General features: G+C 37.4%; 3 protein-coding genes across 7 annotated transcripts in view; all 3 read right to left on the reverse strand.

The window, feature by feature from the left end:
* Positions 1-1,776, reverse strand: part of LOC124214445 (uncharacterized) — a 92,863-nt gene extending 91,087 nt beyond the window's left edge. For all 3 annotated transcript variants that reach the window (XM_046616720.2, XM_069136776.1, XM_069136774.1), the window contains exon 1: positions 1,347-1,776. The gene's annotated coding sequence lies outside the window, so the exon portion shown is untranslated. The remainder of the gene's footprint in view (positions 1-1,346) is intronic.
* Positions 1,777-4,075: 2,299 nt separating this feature from the next.
* Positions 4,076-12,531, reverse strand: Dpit47 (DNA polymerase interacting tpr containing protein of 47kD). 2 transcript variants are annotated; one of them, XM_046633427.2, is made up of 7 exons: positions 12,387-12,531; positions 11,739-12,023; positions 11,247-11,418; positions 10,832-11,024; positions 10,459-10,739; positions 9,939-10,103; positions 4,076-5,655 (listed from the first exon to the last, which is right to left on the reverse strand). In XM_046633427.2, the coding sequence occupies exons 2-7, from the start codon at positions 12,013-12,015 to the stop codon at positions 5,571-5,573; spliced, it is 1,173 nt and encodes a 390-aa protein (XP_046489383.1). In that variant the 5' UTR covers positions 12,016-12,023; positions 12,387-12,531; the 3' UTR covers positions 4,076-5,570. The 2 variants fall into 2 exon arrangements, with proteins under 2 accessions (XP_046489383.1, XP_046489393.1); XM_046633437.2 differs by lacking the exon at positions 4,076-5,655 and adding an exon at positions 5,665-5,929.
* A 53-nt stretch (positions 12,532-12,584) lies between these two features.
* Positions 12,585-23,084, reverse strand: egl (Egl_like_exo domain-containing protein). 2 transcript variants are annotated; one of them, XM_046633310.2, is made up of 6 exons: positions 22,794-23,084; positions 20,720-22,242; positions 17,110-17,190; positions 16,156-16,400; positions 15,603-15,988; positions 12,585-15,351 (listed from the first exon to the last, which is right to left on the reverse strand). In XM_046633310.2, the coding sequence occupies exons 2-6, from the start codon at positions 22,130-22,132 to the stop codon at positions 14,987-14,989; spliced, it is 2,490 nt and encodes an 829-aa protein (XP_046489266.1). In that variant the 5' UTR covers positions 22,133-22,242; positions 22,794-23,084; the 3' UTR covers positions 12,585-14,986. The 2 variants fall into 2 exon arrangements, with proteins under 2 accessions (XP_046489266.1, XP_046489276.1); XM_046633320.2 differs by having other exon boundaries at positions 20,720-22,425.
* Positions 23,085-23,190: the final 106 nt, after the last annotated feature.

Here is a 23,190-nt window from a genome sequence, read left to right on the forward strand (position 1 = left end):
CGATGTGTGAATCTCTCTCTCTCCCTCTCTGTATCTTAAGATTTTCCGAAATCAGACACCAAAGAACACATATTATCTAAGCGTAACACACGTATCGCATTACGGTATCCGATCGCGATCCTGAACTTGACGCATCACGGCAAAGATTGATGTATCAGTTCCAACAATGTAACAGTATCCGTGTAAAGGAGAAACAAAGATCCTTTTCGCCGAACGACACAACAACCGGCAGATACGTACGTGAGATAGACACGTGCGCGTATTTTCATTCTCCTCGGGGCATTTGTTGTTATCGTTGCAATTACCCCTCGGGCAGGATCTTCGCGATGCGACTCACAGACTTGTTTATTCGCCGGGCGGATTTCGCGCGGATGGTTATTTAGACGGAAGAGTGAACTCGCGATACTCGCCAAGTCGATTGAAGTTCAAACCGTGTGTTTTGGCGGAGCGTCGCGCGCTCGGCCAGTTTCGTCAATAACGCATCATCGCACGCACCTACCTATACGCACGGCACACGGACCAGTTAATCTTCGGGGTAAAGTGACTTTGTGACCGGGGAATGAATAATTGCCCAACCGAGTCCTTAAGACCCGAGTCGCACAGTGAATAATGTCAGCCGAGCCGTGTGTGCCGGAATAAATTTAGTAGACAAGGGACCTATATATTTCAAAAGATGCCTACTACCTAAACAGGCCCCACTATCCTCCCTGTGACAACGACGGGTTACAAAACTGACTTGTATTCTCATTCGTTCACAATATGAAAATCAACTCCCAGGAGCGCAGTAAAGTAAGTGAGCAAGTAACAACATCGGCGACAAAACGATTCAGCGACACGGATCGTGTGTTAATGCCCTCGATGAAAAGAAGTTGGCACGCGTTATGATTCCGGGATCGATATTCCTGCAAGATGCAACAACCCTTCAAGCTAATAGCGCGATACCACGTCATCTCCCCTGTATTCGTCAGGGGTAAGTTACACGTTAGCCTCACCGGCTTTTTTCTTTCCTCATTTCTCACTCCGGAATGTAAGACTCGGTCACGTTTTCCACCCACACACGGGTGGGCACGCACCCACGCACCCCCCCCCCGCCCCACCGTAAATAAGATGCAAGGATCTTGATTTCGCGGACACGGCATCGTGCCAACGGGGAAAACTGGCGTTCGAATAAATGGCAAAAAGAGGACGAAGGAGCAGGAAGGAAGAAGGGAAGGCAGAAGCGATACAACCACCACCATCACCACCTCCTCGTCCTCCTCGCCGCACAACCACGGTGCGTGCCTGCGTGCACCGTGCGTTCGATTCGTCACGGCTGAAAGTGAAGAGAATTATGTGATAAAACTTACCGCTTGATCGTTAGTAATCCAAAGAGAAGACGCGGAGGAACTGGGCCGAGAGTTTTGTCACATAAATCCACAGAAAATAGTCTTTATAAACTCAGGGTAGAGACAAAGAAAGCATAGCTGTCGCTAGCCAGCGAGACTTCCGCACACGAGACAGGGATTCCCCCGGCACTGACACACAACAATCCGGCAAACTCACTCCTCTCGATCACATCCCTATGAATCGCAATGTCATTCGTAGACGCCGATAGAAACGATGCCCTTCAACGCGGGGCTTGAAACGCGGTGTAACTCTACCTCCGTCGCCTCTGATTTCACCCCACGGCGGCCATTACTGTTCGCGAAGCGTGTTTTGTTTTTCCCACGAGCTGTTACTCCGTCTAGACGCCTGCCGCTGCCGCTCCTGCTGCCGATACGCCCGCTGTGAAGATGCGTACCCGACTGAAGAGGGCAATCGCCGGATACCTCTGTCAACCAAACAACCAATCAAAAGCCAGTTCGCCGGACGCCATATTGTTTCGCCCCGAACACAAAGGGCCGCGGAGCCGAAGACGGCCGAAAGGTTGTCGAGCCAACCAAGCGGCGCGCTCCGAGCGCACGCAGAATCTCTGTCCTCTCTGCCTTTCTGTTGGAGCGGACGGTGATCTCGCCTCTCATTGGTCGGGGCTTTATTTACGCCGGTGATGTTCATTTATTTTCACCCGCTAAACAACGAGGGGCAGGTAGAAAGAGCTTTTTTAACGAGCCTCGGCACCTCGGTCAAACAATAACGGCATTGTTTCGATAAGAGGTCGAGGATCGTATGAAAATGACCCGACTTTACTGATTTACCTTTACGGTCCACGATGAAATACTTTTATTTTATCGGTATATGCGGCTTATTTACCGCACTCACAATCGTACAACCTTACAACACGAGTTCCTTCATATCGTTGAGTTTCATCCGGCTGGCACACCAACGTTTGAAATTTGAGTTAACGCTATGAAAACGACGTTAGATTATTCAACGCGATCTAATAAAGTACTTCGGGCATTGTGAATACTTACTTTTATTAATGGTGGAGTAATTCTGTCTTTGTAGGTATGTTACACACCAGGAGCCAATGATTTGTTATTGCAACGTGATTATACCTACACCAATTTATGATCATTGCTGATCTGAAGTTTGTGCTTCGATACTTTACAATAATGTAACCCCATATTACGGGCAATTATACTCCGAAAATTTCCCGAACTGAATATACCTTCGTCACACTTCTGTTGGGTATGACGTATTTTAAGGTCATCCCTCATTTTCCGTGTCTTTTTTTACCCCAGAGATGTAAACTTCTACCGGAGCTTGAACAATAACAGAGAGTTTTTTTAATGAGCCTCACTTCTTCAGTCCAACAATAACCTTCAGCATTCTTTGGTAGAAGAGTCAAAGGTCACATCAAATGGGTATTTGCTGGCTTAGGGCCTACCTACGAGAATACTGTATTAATAATCTTACATGAATAAACATTTTAGTTTCTGTTATACGAATTTTTCTTCTTCTTTTTACCAATTACAGAACAACGTTAAATATTTAAATTAGCCCAACACAAACGACAATAATTGTTTCAACGCGTTCCAATAAATCGACATTCACCAAAAATTATATCAATAGCTTGAAATATCGATCATCAATATTTCGACGATATATGGACCATCCGCGCGTAAACTTGCGCTTCGATAGTTTACAGCATTCGCATTCTTACTGCAACGGTAACGCAAAGCGCTGTGTATCTAGCTGCTTTACAAGTTTCACGTTCGAGATGTACTGGATAATAAACACAGGCACGTATAACTCGACGCTATGCCAGGATTGCATCGTTGAAAATCTAACGCGCTAGTTCACTAGTAAGCACGCTATACGTACATACGCCTTGCGCCTACTCTTATCTTGAAATTCTTCAAATGGGCATTGAAATATCGTCTTTGCGGCATCGAATGCAGAGGGATCGTCGTCACGTCTGAACAATGGCGAAGAATTTACGCGCGGTTCGCGGAGCGTGACGGCCCGCTCGATGGGGTCGAATCACCGACAATATAATTCCCAAACCAAAAGCCGAAACTAGCGACGGATGCGAACCCTTCGCAAATCCGAACAAGACTGGGTTATCACGAAAAAATATTGTCGTTCGCAAAATTTTACAGACATACGGTTGTTAAATTTCGCTTAAAAACAATTCAAGACTCAGGAATTACTACTAAATATTTCTAGATCACAGCTAAAACACATGCACACTTGCATCTTCCAGGACTTTCTTACCGGATAAAAATACTTCAATTGAACATTTGAAAATAAGTTTGACAATGTTGTACTTACCGAACTGAATTTCCTTCCAAGTCCGATGAATCTACATGACTGGTTATATCCGTCATTTCGGGTTCTAAGAAAGAAGCGACTGCTTTCCTGTCGCAATTTCGAACGGTTGGTGGTTCGACAATGATATACATAAGTGGCTCAAAATCGTTGGCCAAAATTTGTCATGGGTCAACGAGTCAATTGGATTTTCTATGGGCGTTGGACGTGACCCCGAGGACCACAGTTGGGGGTCCAACGTAAAGTTGGCAGCTTTCGTCAATTTGGTTAAAATTTTCCAAGGATAATGCGGTAAGGACCTTGGGGAGTGGAAGGATGCTCCGGGGCGTGTTTAAGGACGCTCAGGGACTTCTAATGGGGAGTAAATTAGCCTGGGGTAGAAACGTAGTTATTGAAGTATTTATTACTTTATTTACAACAGGTTAAGAATATCTTTACAACGGCAATTAAATAATAAAGACATTTTCCCCGAGTCGAGGAGGCATCGGCTGCGCGGAGGACAACCGTGACATTATGACTTTGGCACGCGGCGCACAAGCTACTTATGGCCATTTGCGAAAACATTCAGATTTATAGCTGTACAGTAAACCAGAGTTACGCCTACGTCAATATATTTGAGCAACATTTTTTCTTATTTAACCCCCCCACAAATCATGTTCTCCCGTTGAACCCGACGCGACGTGACGCGGAGGGAAATATATCACGTGCACGCACCACGATACGTACGTATGTACAACATACCTACCTACTCGCCACGGGAACACGACGGCTCCACCAGTTATAAGTAATCCCCGGGAACACCCGCCTCCCGCTCGTATTCTACTTCAATAACAATATGCCAGTTCGTACTTGTACGTTAACACCTGACAAATACATATTTCACCGTGAACTCGACATCAATTAGGTTTTTATATCGCGCGGGCAACTTTACAAATCATACCCACTTCATATTGCGGTTTATCTTAAAAGAAGAAACGGTTACATTAAAATCTCGCGAATTGATTCTGTATTATATTTTTTAACAACAATACGTGCACGTTGTGATATAATTATTCAGCTGATAAACGATAGAATTACCTTAAGAAAACGACGCTCCGCAATCTCGTGACTCATAAATGCAATACTAATTGAAATCAATGTCTTCACCATGTTTTTCTCCACTCCTCTCAACTGACCGTTACCGAAATTACCCAAAATATGGCGAAAGCTGGTAGAATCACAAAGAAGCTCGAGATCGAGGAAACTGACTCGCCTAATCACGTTGTAGTCGTTATTGATTTCTCGTCTGACACCTGGACGAATGTTCCTTGAAACCCGCTTTACGTTATCTGCGTGAGGTCGTATCTGCATAGGCAGGCGAATCGCGGAGCGCGGTTCTTTCGGAATCATGAGGGTAAAAGAATTTGAATATCAATTGGAGAGTGTGCGAAAAAAGTGAAAATCAAATAAAAGATCCTGTATTTGATCAAAGAATCGACGGATAGAGGGAGTAAAAGAAAAGATAAGAACCTCCGAGTCTTGCAATCCCATTTGCACGATAACTGAGAAATGACAGGAAGTGTGAGGGGGGTAAAAACGGTAGGAAACGATTCATGAATATGAAATGAATCCAAACGGTTATTCCATCTTCCTAGGATCTGAGAATTCACGAACAAGAGACGAAAATTTATTCACCTCGAAGTTACAGGTAGTATACAACTTCAGTGGGAATAAACATTTGAAAATTATGGATGATCAAGCGTGACGTGGTGGTAGAAAAAAAAAAGAAAAAAACAACGTGGAGGAGAAAGGTAACGCGAGAGTTAGTGTCTTGAACGGTCGGCTCAAAGCACCGTGGAGTCGAGTAGTGTTTCCGTAACGCGATTGGAGTCAGTTCAAAGTCAATAATTGGCTAAAAATCGCTTCTCCGCTTCGCTCGATGCGACCAACACCAGAAACGCCGGAGTTCCTCCTCTCAGCTCGAACCTGGAACAATTTCTTAGTCGTTTTGTCTCGCTTCACCTCACCCCGAAATACGTATACACCGGTGGAATACCTTCTCTTTCCAACTTGCGCAATTTCGATGTTATACGTGCTCACAAAGAACTCACTCGTCAAAAAGAAGAATTCTCGATTTTAATGCATCCGTCTCTCTTCCTCTCGCAGCTTGTAACGTCTTCTTTATACGTCTACCTTCATTCTCTACCTTCCATCCATCCATCCATCCATCCCGCCTGAATTTTATCTCACGCACTGCCCCCTAAATCGTCCGACGGTCAGGTAGGCTATTTATTATCCTTAATAATCCGACCCGCGTATACGTAATTTCATTCTAATCAAATTTTTAACAGGCATCGCATGATTTTCTTGGACATCGAAAAATATGCCCTTAGGCATTCGGTTTACGTATAATACCTATTGTACGTGTACACTTGATAGACGGATATTATATTTTCTCAGCATTATAAGTATAACTAAGTAGAATTAATACGGCGGTAAATTAATTAAGATATCTCACGAAGCTGTGAAATGAATGAATTTTACGCTCGCGACGGAATGAAAAGGGACTATTTTTGTCCCGCTTGAAATAGATCGATATTATACAACGTACATAAAGCCGTTCCGTTGAAAAATGTGGTGATTTATAATAATGAAATATCTTTTTTCAACCCCATTTGTACCTCTTTACTCAGAGTAAAAAATAAAATAAATTAGAAAAAAAAAAAGAAATTTCATTTGCTTTTTTGAATAATTTGTTTGGGTTGCTTTTTCGTTTCGTAACGTGGATACACAATAGCCTGTGAGTAATGGCTCTCGTGAGAGTGCTAAACGTTTTGCGTGTACGATGTCCATGTACCTACCGCAAATAAACGCAATTTTAACACGGACTGTTGGAGATAAAAGAAATTCACGCTTTCGGTCGCACTTCGTTCGCTCCGCATTAATTACTAATGCACCGTTTCTGTCCACTGGACGGGATTGTAATCTTGCGTAAATGTAATTAAACGTTGGGACTGAAACTAAATAATTTGTAGGACAAACACTCGACAAACAACTACTTCCGGGGGCGTTGAAAGGATTTCGGGATTAGTATACTCCATGTTAATCCCAGAAGCTCTGCGGAGTCAAGTTTTCGTTAACAAATACAACGCCTGCAGTGAGTTACTCAACTTGAATTGCTTCGGAGATGCGAGAATTAATGTGTATTCTTCGCAACAGCGAAGCCGAGTTGAGATTTCGGCTCGGATTTTGGTCCATTCAAACGGCGAAGGATGCACGGAATCCTTTGTTTAAAAACAACTAAACCCTACTTTGTTAGTTGCATTCCTGTCGAAATTGGCCGGTAAACGGCTATCCAAGACAAGATCCAAAAAAAATTATATAACCATCAATTTTTCAAACGGGATTAACAAATCATCATTGACATTCTCCAAGTCTGAAATTTTATACCGTGAAATGCCGTGATAAACTGTTTGGGAAATTGTAACTACCGTTGAGTCGTGACTGTGTAATTTGAAATGTTATTATTAACGGCCGGTCCAATAAATCAGCTTTTGTTCAGATATTAGGCAGAGGTAGAGAAAGCTATATCCGATATCAGTATCCGCGCGTAAATCATGCGGCTCATGACCCGTGAGTAGCGCTTTTAAAATTTTGTTTGAATGCGTCGGCTAACCCAAATTGATTTTTTTCCGCAAAACATCAAGGAGTTACTATTTTCAATAATTAATAAAACAATCCCGTAGCGCAAAAGTTTTAACTCACAATCAAAGTTGAATAAAACAGATATAACGAAAATCGAAAACTGTAGAGTTCATGGTACAACAAACAAATCAAGCGTACGTGTCTCTCGCTTATATCACGATCCGAGACGTGCTAATCACTTTGAAACTACGGGTAGACTATTAATTTGAATAATAATTAATAATTAACCGAAAAAGCGCACCCTCCCACACATCGGGTTCGGTTCGGTACGTGACCATTAAAAGCTCATTAGACTCAGACGAGGTCGTACAAAGGCCTTGCAAATAATATACCTTATACTGCAGGCTTGCCGTCAAGTTATAGAGCATAAATCGCAGTCTTCTGCATCGAAATACATAGAATACATAGAATACATATAATAATTTTCTGAATCTCACCAGTGTACTGACAAGTTGCATGTACGACTATAATCGGCTTGTCTGCTCCGAACAATAACATGTGATGTACCTACATACGTTAGAGGAGTGCATACGCATACCTAGAACTGGATAAATTAAAAGCGTGTCGAATTGTCGAAGTTCGATTCGACGAAGGTGCGGCATACGTACATACCCCTAAATGCAGTGTAATATACGAGCACCGTGGGATTGAATCGAAAGAACATTTAACAGCTCGGTGATAAACAAGGTTTCCATGGGCGCCAAGTTGTAGGAAGGTATTGATTAACTATTACGGTATGAAAAAGTAAACGGTTTACTCTCAGTCCAAGGGAAACATCATGTACGGTTCGAATAATGAAACCGGGTGTATACACGCTTCCGCAAAACTACATTTTCATTAATGTTTCAAATGCGCTCGCACGCTACGAGCGCTTTGCTGGTACGGGAACTGGTATCAACTATGCTCTCGTACATGATTGTTTTCGCTTAGCGATAACCTGCGCCACTGATGCAGTTTGAACTTGGTTTAAAGAGAGCTTACGGACGACCGTATAATAACCGTTACTGACCAGCACCAACGTTTTCAATACCATCGAGTATCTCTTCACACCGCTCGCTACTTTCATCTCCCATTCCGATAATAATTACAAACAGGGTGTAAAAGCTGCACAGATAAACCTGCATTCCAATGAATGTTTTTTACTTTTTGCTTTAAAAACATACATATATATCAACACTTTTTGGAATAAAAAAGCGCATATTCACTGTTCTTCCGGCGTGGTATAGAGAGGCCTCTGATCTTACAAAAAGCTATTTAAATATAACAGAGTAAAAGTCTTACAGAAAATACTGTAAAACTTCTACTGAAGTTTTATCCTACAGAGTGCCATCCTACAAAATGAAAATCCTACAGAGTTCGCTACTACAGAAAGTGAAGCTTAACTTATTCTAGGTCTCAGAGTGAAGTAACCTTCTGTGTTCTTGTCAGGGGTTTGTGTGGTGCAGTTTCGGATACGGCCTAATTTATTCCAATCTTCAATATGCCATGAATCACTTAAATGTAGTTTTCGGACGAGTAATTCCGAACTTGTTTATCGTTAGATGATTTTTGTGTAGAAACCACAGTGACCACTAAAAATAGTCGTGAAAATTACCTGGCTGTTCTATGACTTTGTCTGACTAAATTGCAAATTTTCCTTGTCTAAAATTCAAACTAATAGTGTCGATGCAAGTATCCAATAAATACAGCTCCGGATAAATATACCTTCACAAACACGTTTATGATTCATTTAATGTTCGTGCAACTGAGCACGTAGAAAAAAATTGTAATAATTCCTTTTCATGGGAATTATGGAAGTTGCATTTTTTTTTATCTTAAACCGCTATAAAATTCCTGGAATAATAAAAAAATGCCCTGACTTCTCCCCAAATTTACGGACAGAAACGAACTCTGTAGGATTTTTATTTCGTAGGATCGCACTCTGTGAAATAAAATTTCAGCAGAAGAGATTATGTTCATCATTTTAGATTAAAGGTTTTCTGTGAGATTGTACTCTGTAGAATAAAACTTTTACAGAAAAAAATCATTTAGAATATTCTGTGTACAACTTTTACTCTGTAGGATAGGTTTCTGTAAAACCGGTCCACAGCCGTAGTATTAAGCGCACTTTCAAATTCCCGGAAAGAAAAAGAGATTCGAGAGAGCCACCCGCTAGTAGGTGCAGTAAAACACAATGCCTCCTATTATTGTCTAAATTGCGAAATATGTACCGGGTATGATTCGAACGATAAAATTCCATTCAACTGCAGCAAATATTGCCAATAACACGCTCGATATTGGATATGTCTCTATTTATATTTCGAAGAATCCTTTGTCCTGATAGAGTAAATTACTGCAATAACTTGTCTAATTTCATCGATGCAGAATATCACATAAAAGAGAATGCAATAAAGGCGGGTTTCGGATTATAGGTACGTAAGTATCAAGTTACTATTTATCACGATTTCACGCCTTTACTGTAAAATGGAGTTAAAAATCATAGCGATGTTCGTCCTTGATTTCTAACTTTAACGAAACTTTTTGCAAACGTAATACAATAATCAATTAAATCTCAAAACTCTCACCTCTGGTCAGCCAGAATTTTTCCAAGTGTTGCTTCAACGTCAATTTTGTGAACAGTGCGTTTCCCTTTACCCTCAAAATACACATTTAAATTTTCTGGATAATACCGCCTTCCTGTGTCCCATCCCGGAGGTTCTTCAAACAGTTCTTTCAACTGGGTTATCAACCTGGAACATAAACCACCAATATTTGAGTATGAAGTGAAAATACAGTAACAGCAAATATGCGGTTCCCAGCCAAACAACGGCGTGTAAAATTTTTATCAATTACTGCACCAGATTTTTCTAAATGCTCAAGTAGATCATACTGCGTGCAAATGTGATTAAAGGCAGCGTTAAAATGTACAACATCAAACTAATTTGAACTACCAACTCCTTCAGTAATTTTCATCCTAGTATAAATAGTTAGATTTCATCGGGTCCAAGAAAGTGGTTTAATACGCATGGCATTTTTTCGGTTGTTTATGCAGTATAAGATAATTGATCTTATCAATGATAATGATAGTAATAATATTAAAAGTACCTGGTATCTTCGTGAAATTCTTGAATGAAATCTGTTTGTTGAGTTTCTGGATATAAAATTATAACGGGCCAAACCAGACGGCCGTCTTCCATCAAATGCACTCTGTTTTGGGCTATTTGTGGTATGCACGGTTCAAGATCAGATAGTTGCAGGTGTCTCTTCCCTGAGCCCAATTCGATATTCACACCTCTGCTCTGAATTATTTCGAGTAAAGTCTCCTCTTCTCGGTCAATTTTCTTAGCCAAAGCATCAGTTCGACGTTTATCCCTCTCCAATTTTTTCTGTAAATTTTCAATAGTTTTTCAACAGTGTGAGTATTCAAAGTTATAGCTGATGAGCTCAGTACAGAATACTGTTGTAAACCGCATCTTACCTTGTTAGCTACTGCTTCATTTCTAAGATTTAATATCACCTTTTCCGACGGAAATTTTTCGAGAAATTGATCGCAGTAAGTAATACATTGATCATAGTCCTTGATCTGCGAACAGCAGTTTGCAGCTCTGTTTAATGCTTTTGGATAGTCTGGCTTAAGTTTCAAAGCATGTTTGCAATCGTTTAAACTTGATCTGAAATTTTCATAAATGCAGATATTTGTTAAATGAAAAGTGGACTAGGATGAAAGATATGTTTTCTATTAAAGTAACTAGTGCCTGGACCACCTGGATTCATTCCAAACATGGCTTACTTTTAAAGCTTAAATAATTTCGTCAAAAAATTAATCACTTTGATCTCCACAGTATTTGGAAATATGAACTGAACAATGACTATGATATAAGAGATATATTTACCGGTAATTCTGAAGCATGTAATGTGCAGCAGCTCGATTATTATAAAGCTGAGCCATTAAATCACCATCTTTACATTTAGTTCTGATGCCTTCTGTGTACCCCATTATAGCTAGACGGTAGTTCTTGTATTTGAAATTGAAATTACCATCTTCTTTGTAGTTATTTGCTAATTCTGAAATACCAAACCACAGAATTATAAAAAAATGCCTTCTTCAACACCTTGGGCTTACTATGACGAGTTTCTACTTTCCGTACACTGTTTACCAAAATGATATGCATTATAGTTTATGATCCTGAAACTGGCAGGTAATACCTGTGGAGAGCTTACAGGGAGTGAGCTAACGATAAAATATTAAGGAATATATTCGAAAGAGTTCCCTGAATAATTCTGCCGTGTTTCATCATTTGGTCATCCCCTGAAACCTTTCCGCCTGTATTACCTGCTAACTATTACTTGCTAGTTTCAGCTTTATCTATTGTTTGCTCACCAACCTTCGGGAGTATTTTCGTTCTCATCATATTTCAACTGTTGCAAGCCTTCCATTAGCGGTGATAATTCGTCTCCAACTTGGGGAGCTTTTTTCATGAAGAAAGGATGCTTATCCATTTCGGCTTCCCAACGATCTTCTGGCCATCCTTCGGTATATTGTTTTTGCTCCAAATTATTAATATAGTCATCCAACTCAGCGTCCAATTTAGCGGCAAGTTCTAAGCGCTCATTTTCGGTCCAAGATTTTTTCTTGGCATTATTTATATTTTCAGCATTCATTGTTAATCCTAAATGTAAGTTGATGAGTATGAAAAAATATCATCAGATTCTTGCAATACAAAGGTATTACTATTGTTACAGGTTATGTTCAGTCATGTTGAAGATATATTAAAGTGATATACTGATTTTGATTTAAAAAATGTAACCTAATAGTGATTATAACAATCGTAAATTAAGTAAAAGTACAAATATATTGATTCTTACAGATGTCCTGCAAAAAGATTCATAGAAATTGAAACTAAAAAGACATGTACCGTTTGCACCATAACCTAACTTACCTAATCAAAGAATCGAGCAACGGTTCAAAACTGATTTTAAGTAAATATCTATTCAAAAAATAATATTATAGTGACGAAAATTTGTATGCTCACCTATGACTTCTCTTATTGTTCATAGAAAAAAGCACCCAGATGTCGTGCGTATATTTTTCACTGACTCTCAATCTCACACGCTTCACACACGTCACGCAAGCATGGCAAACACATGGCTGCTAGTCGTAAGTACAACATGTTGAATTCGCATGACATTGAGTCTGAAGAAAGAAGCAATACATTGAGGAATAAAAATGCTACCGTTAAAAATACATTTTATTTCGTATTAGGAGACAAATTTAATGTATTACATGTTTATATACACACTCGCGTCTGCAACTGACCATGAATATACACATAACTGGGCATTAACAGTTTGAAATAAATAATGCACACATATTATACGTATATTCATGTTGGAGTACACTGTTTAACAACATTATGTATACATTTGTGTTCGTGTATCACAATGTCACTTCACTATGTTCAGATTCAAACTGAAAAAACATAACATAATGTTATTTTTGTAATTGTTAAATAGAAAACATTATTGATTATTATTTACATTTCGATTCGTTGGAAGTCCACCTTGAAACGATGTTCTACGCTGCACTTAGTATTTTCCTATAGTCTAATAGTTATTCTTAATAAGCAATATAAAAATCTTCCTTGCAATCCAACCTTGTATTAAATAGCTAAATACAGGACATTGCTCCTCTACCCATCATAATTCCCGAATAACGTTTTTTTTTTTTTTTACTTTTTTTTGTTATCTTTTGTCGTATTTTTTGTAAGTTTATTTAATTTTTTTGTATATTCACACAAAATTTGTACAATATTGCAAATTTGTGGAATATATTTTTAAATAATTTTTCCGCTCTTAGCGAAAACTATCTAATGATAACTGTTTTATCATAAATACAATAATTGATTGAGTTAGTACGGGTTCTTATGCATGTTCAAAATTATCATATTAGATTTTGTACAAAAATAATAATAATCGTGGAACTACTCTCAGAACCACGTACATGTGTCTGGAAACTACAGCCTAGCAATGGTCGTTTAAAAATTGTATAATTGATCACGTTGAATGACATTTTCAAACTGCATAAGATATCCAGCTCGCTACTAAAGCTAATGTAAGCCTTTCAGCTTTCTCGGTATAATTATTAAAATGGCCACAAAATTGATTCTACTAAAGCAGTAAACAATGGCTGTTCAAAAAATGTTAATTCACAAATTAAATTTTTGTTTATTTTTTCGTGATTCTCTGAAAACTTCGGTATGTTTAATATTCTGTATACGTATATTAAGTTTCGGACGATTACATCGTCGTTAAACATTCTGCACTTACGCTTTTATTGCAAAAATCTTGACACCAGTGCAGTATTCAATAATAAATAAAATTTCAACTAGTTCAATATCATAATTCCTACATGATTTGAAGCTTAATAAAGAAACAAGAAAATATGTGTATACAACACTGACGAAACACAAAAAATAAACTTCATTTATATGTATATATGTATAATAGATGTGTATGTTATATAAAGATTCAGACGGTCCGTAACACGCGCACATATGTATTTGTAGGTATACGCATTTAAATACACATGCGCGAGTGGATCGTTATAAATATCGATAACTGATTGTTAATCACATAAGTTAGAAACTTAGAAATCCTTTATCCTCTAAAAAGTAATTGTAGTTTACCGTCCAGTAAAGGATATACGTTATATTATGCGAACGTTATAACATTGGTTGGAATTATTGTTTCTTTTGAAAATAAATTCTATAAAAATTATAGCATCACGAATGTTCTAAAGTAGGCCTACAGTTATTTGGTTCTAATTAGCAATTTCAATTTGTCTTCCTTAAATGCGAGTTTTTGATATGGCATATCGAATAACTTTCACGTTAGTGAACATTGCTTATCTATTGCATACTGAAAACATTGGTAAAAGTACTTGAATTCATGGTATTAATCTTATGGCTCTTCTACGATGCATTTTCAATTTTATCTAAAGTAATCTTAGCACATGATTTTGCCGAAATTTCAGTGTACTTGGAGGTCTAATGGTGTCTTTACCATTTCACTGTTATCACGTTTGAAACAGATGATTTGTGCGGCGAAATTTCTTACTCGATAATCAGGCTCCTCATTCTAATTCTATCATATTGTGATAATGAAAGATATTAAATTTCCGAGCAAGACTCAAACTTGTCCAAATGAATGGATATGTTTTCTTGCATTTCTATGATTTCCAGGGAATAATTTTTGAGAATAATTAAACAGATAAAATTTATCACTCTACAAATCGCGCAAATACGGTTTTGTTTCATGATTTTTGATAATGTTTCATGATCATTCGACTGGATTGAATTCGTAGTTATTTCTAATTGGTGTTAGTGGAGATAACTTTGTCAGTAAAAAAAAAACGATATAACTAGAAGTGAAGTAATATCTTCGTTACTTGTATGCTTTCGGACAGCTGATAACATACAATTGTCAATTCCATTTCACTTTAAATGCCATCAAAGTTATTCCTTTGGCGTGTATGTATGTAATTACGGCTCTATCACTTTACTGTTTCAAACGGAGTCCAACATCAATCAGCTCAACAAGTGTTCAACGATTGAACGTGCTTTTTCGTTGTGTTTTACTTTTTTGGAGAATTCAACGACCTTTCTCGTTCCTTATCTGCTTCCGTAAAAAATATCCTCGTTATAACAATATCACCTGTACTCAGGGTTTGGCAGCCAACATGGTCAACTTTCATATTATTCTGTTGAGTCCCAATTTGCTTACTACCGTGACAAGTGCAGATACATTTAAATGGAGATACTTGAATGTTGCTAGGTGGTGCCGGTGTGTCCGATGGGGCAGTGATTGTCGATAATATAGCTTCAAGACGTTCAATCTTTTCAAATCTGTCCATACGTCCATCCGATAAAACTTCGTCCATCATATGCATGGACTCAGTAAGGCTTGGTGGTTCTGAATTACGTGGAGACGTTACACCACCTGTTAATGAACGCAAATACTATACGTGTACACCAGCAGTATAAGCTATTCATTTTCATAATTATAAAAAATTTAATGCGACATTTATGGTATTGTTATGGATGTTGCAAAATTTTTTTACTATACCATCATTATCATATTTTGTTGTTTATAATTAAAAATGACACTCGATGCTGCCAAGAATTGTTTGAGATGATTAACAGCATTGGTTAAATTTTTTTGCAATAACAGCCAGGTAAAATTTTTCTTACCAGAATGAGAGTTTTCTGACGTATAACTATCCAAGCTAGGGTATTCGGCATCCCCATTCCTCTCATCTTCATCGTAATCGCTGCTGTCACCTTTATCTTGCCCCAAGCTTTCGAGCTTTTCTAACTTTCTTGCAACCTTATAGCTACCCTTCAATTTCTCCTTTTCCTCTTCTGTTAATTCCAAGTATCTCAAAAGTCTGATTTCACGGTTGCTGAGAACAATATTTTTGCCGGTAGTCTCCTCCATTCGTTTTCGTAAGTCGGCTACTTCGGTCTCGACTTTACGTTGCTTCTTACGTGCTTTAACCTCAACGGGCTTTATGTGCATTTGCACTTGTTCCTCACACAGTTCAGCAAATAGTGTGTGCATTTCTGGTTTTATAAGTCTATAACAAAAATATGATCAAAATTTTATTGTCAATTTGTAAAGTAGAGAAGCATTACATCTAGAATACTGGTAAATAACGGACATAACTTTTACCATGCTCATCTCTATCGATAATAAGTATACACATTTTTATAGTTATCTTTAACCAAATTGATTCGCACGTACCTCGACATAGCAGAGTATATTTGAGGAACCAAACTCAGTACATCACAGCCAGCATACAGTAGCATATCCCGAGAAAGAGGCCTGCGAGACCAATACCTCTGGTCTCGGCGATACACATTTTTCAGTTGATCCTTCAGCGGGTTACATGGAGCACCGTATAATTCGCAAAGCGCATTTAGATTAACATTTTTTACTTTGTACACAGGCTTGCCCGTTTCTTGATACTGTAGCACTGCGTGGGCAGCCTGAAAACAAGTTAAATCATATATTTATTAACAAGTTGAGATCGAATTTATCGAGTAACTGTAAATTGTGAGATGTTAAAATAATGTAGTGTCCAGCTAATGGATGTTCTCGAATATCCAAACTATTTTATATTCACCACAATAATCTGTTTTTCTTCTCGGAATGTGGAACACAATATTTTTTCACCACCATTAACGGAATATTAATTAATACTTTTTCTGGTTATACATAACGATTGTTATTGTATCGAGCTTTTCCAGCGATGTCGTGCACTATGTGCATGTTATAATCGAACGTGAGACGAGATTAGGAAAAAGATAGGGAATTTTTTGAGCATTTTTTTAGATTCAATTTATTCGGTGTATAACTTGGCGCAAGAATAGTCAAATAATTTTACCGCAGGAATCTCGATTTTATAGGTTGCTGGACATCCTGAATACTCTAAGGGACAGAGAAAGAGGTGAAATAGAGATTCCACAATTGCTACTGTATGCACGGTTAAGTAGAAAGTCGTGAGAATACCATTGTGGCTAGGTTGAATGGTTTCGTGTGGTAGATTCATATCTTTCAACTTGGTGAAAATAAAATTCTATTACAAATGATATCACGAGAAACATGAGGATGTGGATACTATTAACAGAACTATGTGAAAAAAAACTCTATCATAATTTGTAGCATAATTAGGTACTTTTCGATTGCATTATATACCTGTGTATCAAAAACGTTATTCAAGGTGATGCCAAATTGGTTGAATAGATTCACACTATCGTTTCGACAATCGTGGATAACCTGAAACATAAAAATTAAATAATAACTTAATATGAATAGATTACTCTGCCACAGTCTTTTTATTTTATTATCCATGCACTCATAATATTGTTTTACAGCTTTGAATGCAGATTGATGGATTTCAAATTCTAATTCTTGATTCTTCCTTCTTTTTATTTACACTAAAAATTTTGCAAATGAAACAAATATTAAAAGAATTGTTTAGAGAACGAAGAATTATAATTTCTTGGACAAAGACTGCGTATGCGTACATATATATCGTAAGATGATTGTTTCTGGATTGTCCTTGAATCTGTATATATTAATGAGGTAGCACCTCCCGTACGTGGGATGTTGAAGGCTGGTCACATTGCTGACACAAATGCAAATTTTTAGTAAGCAATCTAAATCTTGTACATTTCGTGAAATACTTGGAATTCAACTTTACTCGCAATTAAAAATAATTTTCTAATTGTACAGCATCATGGGTGATGTACATATATATTTATATTTTAGATATGTCAAGCATAACGAAATGAAGTATATTACAACAATGCAAATTTGAGTAGTGATAATCTTCTGTCTTTTTTGATTTCTACAGAATCAACTTATGTTATCAGCTCTTAGTCAACGGACTTGAAATATTTACATTGATGTGTGTATAAAAAAAATGTATGAATGTATTGGGGAAGTGAAAAGATAATACTCAACAGGAAAGATGAGAAATTTCCTAATGTTGACCTAAAATCATAGTTGCTCGTAACTCTGAATTCTTTATAGCACATGAACCCGCTCTACTGCAGAAACATTTTAGCCTGATTATTATTTCAGTTAGCTTTCTTGGCTGGAATCTTATTTATGAGATTGCTATTAGTTTTTCCCTCACTACATTAAATTTTCAATACAACCTTTGGTCAATGAGTTTATATGCTCCCTTGGATCTCTCTGGGGATTATGAATTAATGAAGAACTAGAGATTGATATTTCTTGTCAAGAAAATTGTGCTGTAATTTGAACTTTTTTTTGCAATGATAATTACTGTGCAGTAAAACATATCATAAGCAAAGACAGAAATTAAACCCTAAAAGGTTTGTTTTTAATTGCTGTAAATGATGATAAACCAAAGTTGAATGTTTCAGAGAGTAAAAACTGGATTAATTTGTTATATTTTGAAGTGTCACTGATAAGATACAACAATTAAATTTCCCTTTTCATCATGCATTGAAACTGCCATAGCATCAATTTGTGCTAAATCGCACGTATTGTATACAGTTAGCCTGAGAGTAGTTTGCCAATATAAATTATCTCTCGAAAAGAAAATATGATGACATTAGAGTGCAGTAAAATTAGCTAGATGTATTTTGAGGTAATATTGTAATCAATAAATCTGGTACCACGGTTTTATTTTGAAGTTCAAGATCACAGACAGTGTGAAGTCATGATGATAGTTATGCAAACAAGACCAAATGTCAGTGACCTACAATCAAGCAAACGTAGCACCAACCGTGGTTTTACAAGTTTATATATAATTTTTCTTTTTCTTGTATTCTAAACTCCCCCATTCTAACATTTCCGAGGACAGTTATTAGGTATATATGGTATATATGCTGCAATTTATTTTGGATTCAGGTCTAGTGCCAAGTCTACTAGTTGCATGGCCTACTTGGAGACAATTAGCCAACTCGATTGAACAGATATTGACTAGGTGACCATTTTGGTTGACGAACTCTATTACTGTGGACAGTTTGCAAATAAACACATCACTTTATAGTTACTAAAATTAGATTTATTGATTGCAAGATTTTCGTGTAAGGTGCCACAGAAATGTATAGGACCTGATATTGATCTATGAATGTATAAATACCCGGTAAAATAAAGGGCAAGAATGTATGTCAGCATCTCATAATAAAAGAAACTGTGAAATTATAATGCAAGCACATGGAGAAACGAATAAATTGTACATTTGGCATTATGGTAAAAATTTGCTATAAATTTTCGTTGCTGTTTGAAAGTTACTATTTTCAAGAATGATTGAACTTTTGCCAACTTGTGTAGTTTATCAACATTTGGCAGTTTATACGCAAGGGGCAACATAGACTTTACGTGAACGCATTAAATATTTAAAGATAAAAGGTTGTCTGTGGTCGGTCTCATATCTCACAGAGTCCTAGAATGTGCAGACTACTCCCTAGGGAGATTCCCTGAAGTTATTACCCCGTTCCGTTGCATGTTTCAGTTTCTAGCAGAGGTTCCTAGTCAAAGATTTTACCACGTTTGGCAGAAACATTCCATTTTCATTATTATTTCAAGTTAATAAAAGATTCTTTTTGCAGCCTGAAGATATATTGTTTAAAAAATAATCACTCTTCTTCTTTGATTACCGGGAATGTTTACTTTATTAAAACACTAACATTGAGAATATCTTTGCAATGGCAGATACGAAAAGGACACAGTTCCTTTTATGATGTTTCATATATTTTAGTGCACCAACAGTAATACAAGACTGTAATAAAATTCTTTATACAATACTATATCATATCTGATGAGATTCTGCCTTCTTGTCAATTTATAAACAGAATTGCTTTCCATATGATGAAAATTCATTATCCAATTACCTCGATGTTTAACTTGACACTTCCAATTACGAATCACCGCTATATGTACAAAACAAAAATACTTCCAAGTCTAAGCTAAAGCTCTTCTATTGTTGAGGATTTGAATCAGATTAACTTTTATTGCTTCAAAATTTCCAAAAAAAGTATCGCCATTACTTTCGCTAATTCGCAGGTTTTATTTATTTTGGTAAACGGTTTTTGGGCAATTTTATAAAGGAAATAAATTTAGATTGTGGTGTACATCTGTAATCGACAACAGTAAAACTTGAAACAAATGGGTTTGAAAAAAACGATGTCACAGTTGATTTTATCAGAAGGTTGAAAATTGATCAATTGATATGTAGCATGAAACGTTCATGACAAGTTTAGGAATTTATCTTGGAACAACCAATAAGTGGAGATATATCCGAGATTTTTATTGACGATTGCTGTTACTATTATGACACGTGATATCAAAGACATAGCTGTTATGCATACACTTTGAATTTTTTGTAACTTGATACTAAAACAATATACAGTCTCTAGTGACTAGTAAGAAATGAAACATTACAAAATAGTCATCCTGGAATGAGGTAGTCCGATGAATATTGTTGTTGAATAACTAGTTAAAGATGAAATTACAGCCCCAATAGAGAGCAGGAAGTGGAAACAAAGTTATTTCAACCTTGTTTCAGATTACGCAATTCCATACCCAAATGATAAATTTCTACCCAATTTGACGCTATTGATAATATGTGCCAGAAAACACAGTGGAATATCAAGCTCAAAGTAAATATTAAATATTGGAACAAGCAGATATGATACAGTTACTAAACGTATGTTTTTCTGGTGAAAAATATGGGGCTAAAAATGAGATAATGGAAGTAATTTGGTTGTACGGAATAATGTCTACTTCTGCAAAAAAATATTTCAAAAGAATTGTTTATGATTCTCACCTTAATGACACTATTGCTTTCGAGAAGCTTCTGAATGCCTCCACTTTGAACGAGAGTTGGGCATGTAACCAAATCGAAAACATAAGCTTGTCCAGTCATAGTCCCAATTTGCAGAAGCGTCAACTGACCTTTAACTCCCAAATTAATGCCTTCGCAATCAAACGAAACAATGACTTTTCCATCATGTTGCAGTCTTCTGGGATTCATGATGTCCTCAATTATTTGTAAGCTTTCTTTCGGATTAACAACGACTCTCGTTTGTTGAAATACTTTAAGCTTCCATGCTTCGCCCATTTGCACAGTTTGCAAATTACGATCTTTTTCAGTGTTGTCCGCTAGTGTTTTCATTACCAACGTATTTATTCTTTGCTTTAAAGTTTGCTGCTGTAAACTCAGCGGTGGTGAATTGTTATTGCTTTCCGTTGAAGTAGGTGATATGTTTTGGAAAGAGTTTGGTTGAGACACTGAATTATTTGAAGTGATTGAATTTGGCTGTGAACTTTGTAGAGACACTTGCAGCGAAGTAGGCTGAGATGTTTGTAGCGAGTTTGGCTGCGATCTGTTATTGCAGTTTGGTATTCCTGGGCTGGTGGAACGCTTTATTTTTCCATGGCAGTTATCAATTGTGAATGTCTTTGGCCGGCTTATCAGAGTAACAAGATTACTTTGAACATGGAAGGCATCGGAAAACATTTTTAAAAACGTTGACAAATCCTGCGGTGTTTTGAATATCGAAGTCCAAGTTTCTTGGGGAAATTTAGAGGTAACAAGATGAAACAATTGATCGACCAATATTGGTCCTTTGTTTTCGATACATTGCGCAAAAAAGTCAAGCAGCCTAGCTGTTATTTCAGGGTCGATTGTTTCTGGTTCCAATTCGCGGAATGGTTCAGCTTTCATACCTTCATACTGTTTCAAAACAACGTTATCTTCTGTAACGGCAAAGGCGTCAGGATATTTCATGAGAAAGTCTCGAAACTCTTTGTAATGCTGTCCAGAAATGTGTCTGACCTCGGAAGAAGCTTGCGATCTATGACCTAGAAGACTTTTGATTGGTACTTCGGTGCCTATTCCATATTGCATCAGTTTCATCGAAAAATATTCGACTGCTTCCTGGGCGTAGTCCCTCTTCCCACCAAGATTTGATCCACTATCCTCAGCCACGACAGGTTGGAAGGTATTTACAAAAACATAGTCACCGTCGATTGAAAACAAGGCTGGATATTTGGCGAGGAATTTTTTCAGTCCACTCTGAGAGCCGCCAGCAATTTGTCGCATCTCTTTAGTAAAGCCCTTCGCTCCAAACTGGCAGCTTAAGTCATGCAGAGTTCTCGGGCCTCCCTTGTCCATCAGTCGTTCGAAAAAAAATAGCAAAGTCATATTGCGGACCAACTCATACTCAGAGCTATCCATTTTCTTTACGTGCTATTTTTATTACAATGAGTGTACTGCAGCTGCTACGGGATTGATATGGTGCGCTTTGTGGTACAAATCCAATCTTGATCTGGTGTAGCTTGAGTTCACTTTAATTGTGCATAAAAAAATATTTTTACTTAATTATTGATGCGAAAGTATTTCATCTTATTTTGTAATTAATCCCTGAATGTATTCTGAACTTTTGATTTCATTGCTTCCATATATATTTAGTAGAAAAAACTTTTGCTATGTAAGATTGAGAGCAGAGTTTCCATCAAGTCTAAAATAACCTGTTTGGCATACAAAATGTTTATATGGGTGTATATAAATACTGTTCCCATAATAACAAAGCAAATAGGTTTTCATGGCAGATAATATTTTAGCCTTGCTGTCTAGATAGAGTTTCTACAACTGAATAAATACAATTCGTAAGAAATAGAACTATCCAGATAGCAATTTTAAAATGCCACAGATTTTAATATTTACACGAAATTCCGGAAAAAATTTGAGGTTAGAATATTAACACATTTAATATGCACATCAATTGGGGGGTTAGTATTTCGTCAAAAAAACTAATAAAATCACGTAAATACGTATTCATCACGGACATTAAAAACTGTCACGATAAAATTTCCCCCGAACAGGTACAATTTGTTACCTCGGATAGTGCTCAGCTGCAACGAAGACCGAGCTTGGCCTCAATTATCTTTGATTCCGAAAAAAAATAGGCTGGTCGAGGGAAAAATTTAGAAAAAAACCGATCCCACTATAACAGAAGCACCTGAAATATATTTAACCACGATATCAGCCTTCGCCCGCGGCCACACGGTACACACACAACTTATAAAATACTATGACATTTTCGCATGAACTTCCACAATCGCCATATTGGCCCGAAGAGCCACAAGAATGTCTGCCTGGCGATGCAAGTGGCGAGTGAACGAATTGGCTTGGGGGGGGGAAGCATATGTCAAGTGAATACCACAAAAGTCAAGCGTGCGTCTCGTCCGAAATGTCGTGGGTGTCAGGCCTAATAGTGGATATTATACGATATT

The sequence above is a fragment of the Neodiprion pinetum genome, chromosome 1 (genome assembly GCF_021155775.2).
Source record: "Neodiprion pinetum isolate iyNeoPine1 chromosome 1, iyNeoPine1.2, whole genome shotgun sequence".
Classification (NCBI taxonomy): domain Eukaryota; kingdom Metazoa; phylum Arthropoda; class Insecta; order Hymenoptera; family Diprionidae; genus Neodiprion; species Neodiprion pinetum.

What these genes read in the sequence shown, in the direction of transcription:
- egl (XM_046633310.2), bottom strand. Translation starts at nt 22,132, where the DNA reads ATGGATAGCTCTGAGTATGAGTTGGTCCGCAATATGACTTTGCTATTT. An exon ending in AAAGCAATAGTGTCATTAAG is followed by an intron (nt 17,191 to 20,719) that starts GTGAGAATCATA and finishes TTTATGTTTCAG; the next exon opens with GTTATCCACGATTGTCGAAA. An exon ending in GTCAGAAAACTCTCATTCTG is followed by an intron (nt 15,352 to 15,602) that starts GTAAGAAAAATT and finishes GTTCATTAACAG; the next exon opens with GTGGTGTAACGTCTCCACGT.
- Dpit47 (XM_046633427.2), bottom strand. Translation starts at nt 12,015, where the DNA reads ATGAATGCTGAAAATATAAATAATGCCAAGAAAAAATCTTGGACCGAA. An exon ending in GAATTTCACGAAGATACCAG is followed by an intron (nt 10,104 to 10,458) that starts GTACTTTTAATA and finishes TTTATGTTCCAG; the next exon opens with GTTGATAACCCAGTTGAAAG. An exon ending in AAAATTCTGGCTGACCAGAG is followed by an intron (nt 5,656 to 9,938) that starts GTGAGAGTTTTG and finishes AAATTGTTCCAG; the next exon opens with GTTCGAGCTGAGAGGAGGAA.